The sequence below is a fragment of the Sinocyclocheilus rhinocerous genome, unplaced genomic scaffold (assembly GCF_001515625.1).
Source record: "Sinocyclocheilus rhinocerous isolate Xijiao unplaced genomic scaffold, SAMN03320098_v1.1 scaffold3144, whole genome shotgun sequence".
NCBI lineage: Eukaryota > Metazoa > Chordata > Actinopteri > Cypriniformes > Cyprinidae > Sinocyclocheilus > Sinocyclocheilus rhinocerous.
In genome coordinates, this window is record NW_015624539.1 from 201,702 (window position 1) to 208,457 (window position 6,756).

The window sequence follows — 6,756 nt, forward strand, 5'->3', positions numbered from 1 at the left end:
CCGTTTTTTCCCCCCAATGGAAGTTGTGGTTCTCTCATGATGATTCTGAAGAAAAAAAACAAATTCATTTTAACAGCCCCTTTTCGCCACCTACTGGCGTACCAATGTAATCAATAAATCTTCATTTGAAGTGTCAAATTACTTTCAAAAGGTGATTTACTCCATTTTAATCACTACCGTACACATCAGAGTTTATATCTGAACTATAAACTTTTATCCCAGTACTTGTTTTGAATATGGATATTTTTCTTACAAAAACGCATCAATTCGCTAAAGGAGGCCTTTGTTCACCCCCCGGAGCCGTGTGAGACACTTTTTTTTGTGGAAGGGTGCTTTTTATTTCACGTCTTTTGAACCGAAGGAATGCAACACCCTCTGAGTACAACGATAGAGCTTGAAAGATCAAAGACAATTTTTAATACAACTCCGACTGGATTCGTCTGAAAGAAGAAAGTCATATACACCTAGGATGACTTGAGGGTGAGTGAAACGCAGCCTAATTTTCATTTTTGACTGAACTAACCCTTTAAGTATCCGATTCTGGAATCGGAATCGATTTTAGATTCCCAACCCTATTTCCGCTTGATTGCTCAACATCCCTATATGGGCACGGAAGGGGCGCAATTTCTTTACACCGCCACACTATAAAAGAATAGCTTCCTTAGAACCAGGATGGTGATTCCAAGATTAAGAATGACTTGCAGATCTGATTCACTCACCACTGCAGACGGATCTGATACCCACAGGACTTCCCGTCTCCCACCGACTCTGCCCGTTCTGCAGCCACCCTCTCTGCAACCTAAGCACAAGTACATACTCTTAACCTTACACCGTTTTAAAAAAAAATTGAAAAATACTTTAGTAGGAACACAGTTACTCTAGAAATTATGTAGGAAGGGTGGGATAAGCTGTGTTAACTTTTTACTTTACTTTTTCCTCTAATCAAAAAAGAAAAAAAGAAAAGGAGTTTCATTTCAAATAAATGCTGTTCATTTGAGCATTCTATTAACCAAAGAATCTAAAAAAAATGAATCACGATTTCCACAAAAATATGAATCACCACAACTGTTTTCAGAATTGATAATAATAAAAAATGTTTCCAAATCAGCAGGAATAAATTACATTCTGAAAAAATATTAAAATAGAAAACAGTTCTTTTAAATTCTAAAAATAACTCACAATATTACGGTTTTAACTGTGTTTCTGATCAAATATATGCAGACAGTATCTTGCACTTACAGATATGGCGCTGATACGCCTTGGCTGTGTGCAAACCACCCTGCAGAGAGAGCCCATGCCCCTCTCAATGAAGTCATCAAGGATGAACTGAGTAACCTGGGTGGTCTTCCCACAGCCAGTCTCTCCACTGATTACCAGTACCTGGTTAGCATTGATTAGCCTAACCAGCTCCTACAGTAAGACAAAGACAGAAAAGGGCATGAGAGAACTAAAAACTGTAACTTACACTGGGTGATCAGCTAACTGCTTTTTCACATTAAAACTAAAGAGTAAAAAAAGATGAAAAAATATCATCCATACACATACAGATACTGTACAAGCACAAACAGCAATCACAAAAGGTGACATTTACCTCTCTCATCCCATAGGAAGGCAGCTTCTCTCTGAATTTCTGAAAAAGGAAATGCCACAATAAAGCAAAGTCACAGGCAAAAGTGTTTAGGTTTAGTGAAATATATTTCTGTCTGTCTCACCAGCATATCAAGGTATCTAGCATTATCTTTTTTCTTCTGCAGATCTTTCTTGAGCTCCTCATCCAGGGAGGGTATCCGCACAACATCTTGGAATAAGTACTCCAGGTCAGTGTCATCAAGTTCCTCTTTCACACTTGCTCCCAACTCATCCTCATTCTCCTGTTTCTCCTCTTTAGGCTCAATTTTTGGCACTTTTACAATGTTCTGAGGTTCTGGAGGATCATCTCCATCAAAGTAACTGGAAGGCAGACACAGTTCTGTTAAGTCTGGAAAACACAATTTTATCATTCTTTGATATATCTATGATTTCCGTGACTATGTGAACCCAGACGAGTGTAGAATATTGTATTTGCACCTGTGGCCACTGGGCTCCTCCTTCACCCTCCAGCTCCGAGATGTGGAGGGGTGCGCGTCTCTGTCTGCATCTCTCTGGACAGAGTTCAGCAGCTGTGTAATGTGCTGCTCTCGTTGTTCATCCATCTGAACAACAGCCCTCTGAAATGACACAACCATTCTCAGACTTTCTCTTTCTTAAAAATCCTTTTGATCTAAAGGCTTTTACTTAAACACTTGAACTAATTGTGCTCAAGAATCAATTTCTTACAAAACTGAACTCTTTTAGTACTTTTTTTAAATGACTTTGTCCGTTGGTACAGTATACATGAACTCCTTCAGTATTGTTAATTTCATAAGGTTAAATATTTTTTATTATTTCTATTATTTAAATTCAGAAATTTTGTGTACTTATTATTTGCTATAAATAAATAAAAATGTATTAAAAATATCAATATTATGTCAGCCACTAATGTATTTGTAGCTGTCTTACAGCAATCTTGTAGAACACATTACCAAGAACTCTAATTCAACTATATTGCATAAAAAAGAATCAGTCATCTTTGTAACCGCCTCCTACTCACAGATTTCCTCTCTGCCTCAGATCTTTTAATTCCTCCATACTTGGCATACCACAGTCCTATTTCTCGACCCTTCAAATGGGGTGGATGTTTGCCTCTTCCTCCTCTTCGTTCCCCTCCATGTCCCCGCTCTTCCCTTGAGTCCCACTCGGAGCTCCTCGTGTATCCTCCACCTCCGCTGGATCCAGCCCCTCCATCCCATCTGGAACCTCCATCTCCGAAACGCCGACCCCCTCCTCTCTGACCACGTCTATTACCATACCCATGATTCATGCCGCTGGACTAATAAAGCACCGGGCACCGATCCCATTAACCAGAGCCGCTGCTGTAGTTCTGATGCAGGTTCAAAGATGATAAAGTCTTAAGATGCCACTGAATGTCATTTATTACTCCGTACTACATCCCAACATAACGTTACTTTCTCAAATATCTGTACTGTCGTACATATATGACGAACAGGTTTTAGCCGAGGCGACTAATAATGACGTTTTGGTGTGCGATTGGTGCTGGCTGCGCATGCGCTGTAAATCAAAATTCCAAGCAGAGCGGCTGGCTTGAATTTCCCCTCCTCTCCCAAATCCTGATCAATTATATATAGACTTGAGGTAGGCCTATAAAAAATAGACGTAATCTTGTTTGATCATTTTCTCAATTCTTAGTTTTAACTGGTCTCCCAGTCTGAGCAGCAGAAAAGTGGCCAAAACTAGCCAACAGTAAGTAAGCATGTATTTACAGTATGTGGGACATTCTACCAGAAACGTACATTTCCACTTGTAAAAATCTTGGGTGAAAAAAAATATCTTATTCTTAAATCTGAACGTCATATGGAGGACATATTAATCTATATGAAACACATAACGTGATTCGTGCCATCTCAGCATGTTTTTATGATTGAAATAAATACATTTTTATACGCATTTCACCCCTAAAATGTCAGGCCCTGTCACAGACAAATTTGTATATGTTAGAATGGTTTCCTAATGAATTTATTTGATAAATTCATTAGGAATTATAAATTCATTGTTTTCTTATTGGTCACATGTCCCTGATTGTATCTAACATGGTTTTGTAATTTCTATAAGGAATATAAGCAACTTTTCGGTCAACTGTAGTACACAAAATCACAGAATACCCTGCCAGGCACTCATATAGTTGTAAAAAAAACTGCATTTACATAGGAGATTTTTTCAAAAACATAGTAGTGGATATATACTCCAACCTTTGATGTGACAGGGCCTGACGGTCGGCCATTTTAAACTTACATTACTCAGCCTGCTAGCATAAAAACTGTTAACATGCAATCAAGGAATTTCAGTAACTTTTTGAGACATGTTTTGGATTTGAAAAAAATTGACAGGGCCTGACCCTTTAGCTCGTCCTCCTCAAAACATGGGGACAGTTATAAAATAGAATTTATTTGTAGAATTTATGTATAATTTCATGTTTTTAATCAGTTAATGTGAATGATAACAACTTAAACTTGTTATTGATGGAGGTTTTTTTTCTAAATAACAGTTTTTAGCATAACAAAACTATGAAAACTGTAGGTCAAATTTGGCTGAGGACAAGGACAGGATTTGTAATTTTCAAAAGTGTTTTTAATAAATTAAAAAATATCTGAGAACCTAATGAATGACATATTCCTTTACAGAACAACTCACAGAAATCAACCATCAGTCAGTTTTAGACATTTTTTGGATGTAATACTTTTTATTCACTGTAACAAGTCAAGGACAGATAATGTACATTTCTGGTAGAATGTCCCATTTATTTATTTAAAATTACTGCCAATGGCATCATAATACCATCGAAACACTAGAGTTACATGTTCAACAAAAGGAACAAAGGACGTCCTTTTGTATTGGAAGACCAGTGGCTGCACTCACCCATGTAAGTGACTTTTTCAAGGATGTAGGTTGAGGTGATCTTCTTGGATAATGCATTCAAATGCATTACCCAAGAAGATCACCTCAACCAACATCCTTGAAAAATCCCCCATTTTGTCCCACTATCAACTGGAATATAATCAATTAACAATGTAACAAATTGTTCTTGTTATAAAATAAAATCATATACAAACACGCACTCAGGAAACCTTTTTTTTGGGGGGAGAAAATAAAAGGCTTTCCAAAACAGCAGAGTGTCATGGTGAATCCTTTTAATGTTCATCTCAAGACCCAGAGACATTAATTATGTTCACACCGCATCTTCCTTGATTGTTTAATCTTTCAGATAAATCTCCAAGTCTAAGAGAAGTTGTCTCCTGTTTTCCTGCTGTGTTGCACAGAAAAAAAAAAAAAAAAAAAAAGGAATTAAAAATAGAACAAGTAAATAAGGAATAATACATGATACATGGCAAAGGACGCAAGATGCTCTAAACAATCCAATGCACACAATCACAAACCGTCATAAAAAAAAAAAAAATGGAATTAACAAAAGGAGCGGAGTGTTTACTCCTATTGAACGTTAAGACTTCAGGCAATTGTCGAATGCTTATACTCTAATTGGCCTATGCTCATATTGTCATTAGTGTCTTGTTTAAAGGCAGCGGGGCAGAGGCAGGGATTAACAGGGAGGTGTAACAGTAACTGTTTTAACAGAAAGCAGGGAGATAATTAGAACCCTGTGGCGTTGTGATGGGAGAACTGCGTGGGGAAGGTGCGGAGGACTTATCCTGCGGAAGCTTCCAGACCCTGTCATGAAATACCGGTATGTATTAAATGCCTGCTAAAACACTAGCACAGCACAGTTTGTTTTGTTTTGGATGCTTTTGTCTTTGCTATGCTTAACCAGCGAGACCTCCCTGGTCACGCAGCTTCACAACAAAGATTGTGATAGCTGTCCAGCCAGTTGCTACCAAATTAACTGCATGTAAATTCCAAGCCTAAACTTATCTATTCCAAAAAAATAAAAAATAAGATCACCTTCTAAAATATAGCACGTAGAATTGCTACTAGCATGTGTTTAGGATGACAAAAGCAGCCCTTTAAAGGAACATGATGAGCAGAACTGATGGTGGTGAGACTCTGTCCTCTGGACGTCTGGACCAATCAGACACACCATTTTTCATTTGATTTAACAAATCAATTATTCATTAGATTAACAAACATTCACAGACCCCTCACCCAATAAACATACTGGGTGCCAAGATGTCTGTGAACGAGGCCCAGGACACTGGTTACCATGGCAACCACGACACCTTTGCTAGACCAGATACATTTACGACCTAATGGAATGTGAGTAGGGAAAACCACTGCCTTTTCCATAAGGAAGAGACACAATGCACAGTAGAAATGGACTTTTCTACTAATTAATTCATAGGAAAACCTTTCTTTGAATGAACACACATATCCTTCAGGTCATTGTGTATGTTGTATGTTGATATTTTATACTGTTTTATGCAGACTAAGCAAGCCAAAGGCAACAGTGGCAAAGAACCAAAACTCCATCAGTGACAGAAATAGAGAAAAAATAAACCTTGGGAGAAACCAGGCTCAGTCAGGGTCCAGTTCTCCTCTGACCAGAAGAAACCAGCATGGTGTGGTTTAATTCCAGGCTGCAACGCACGTCAGATTGAGCAGAGGACTCGTCTGGTTCTTGTGGTCTTGTGCCGATGGCTGACGAGGTCTTCACAGGGGATCTGTCTCTAGTTGACATGGTCTCCGCTGACATTCAGGGCTGTAGAGGTCGTCTCTAGGTGCTGATCCACCATCTGGGCTGGATTTGGGTGGCTATGGTGACCTCGGAATAAGAATAAAACAGACTAATATTAGTGTAGATGTCATTCTTCTTACGATGTAATAAGTATATCTGGTGTTATGGGACGTGTTTCCAGTTCCGGTTGACCTAATTTAATTATAGAAATGTGATAGTGTGTTATGCATATGCCAGGTTAAAGAGATGGGTCTTTAATCTAGATTTAAACTGACAGAGTGTGTCTGCCTCCAAAATAATGCTAGGTAGACTGTTCCAGAGTTTGGGTGCAGTGACGAGAGGGGCGGGGCCGAGAGCCGTAGGAATGGAGCGAGGCCGGTGGAGTAAATGCACAACACCTGCGCCACTCACCGGTCGCGAGTCCCACGGAGGAGCTCCGGAAGGATAAAAGGAGGAGTGACGACAGTGTTGGGCGA

General features: G+C 38.9%; 1 protein-coding gene across 1 annotated transcript in view; it reads right to left on the reverse strand.

Annotated features, from left to right (window-relative positions):
- dhx36 (DEAH (Asp-Glu-Ala-His) box polypeptide 36) overlaps positions 1–3,107 on the reverse strand; it is a 29,798-nt gene extending 26,691 nt beyond the window's left edge. Inside the window, exons 1-6 of the mRNA XM_016553503.1 lie at positions 2,630–3,107; positions 2,068–2,207; positions 1,713–1,950; positions 1,592–1,630; positions 1,240–1,410; positions 720–799 (exon numbers count right to left, since the gene is read on the reverse strand). Of these exons, the coding sequence (XP_016408989.1) occupies positions 720–799; positions 1,240–1,410; positions 1,592–1,630; positions 1,713–1,950; positions 2,068–2,207; positions 2,630–2,899 (938 nt within the window). The 5' untranslated portion in view covers positions 2,900–3,107. The remainder of the gene's footprint in view (positions 1–719; positions 800–1,239; positions 1,411–1,591; positions 1,631–1,712; positions 1,951–2,067; positions 2,208–2,629) is intronic.
- Positions 3,108–6,756: the final 3,649 nt, after the last annotated feature.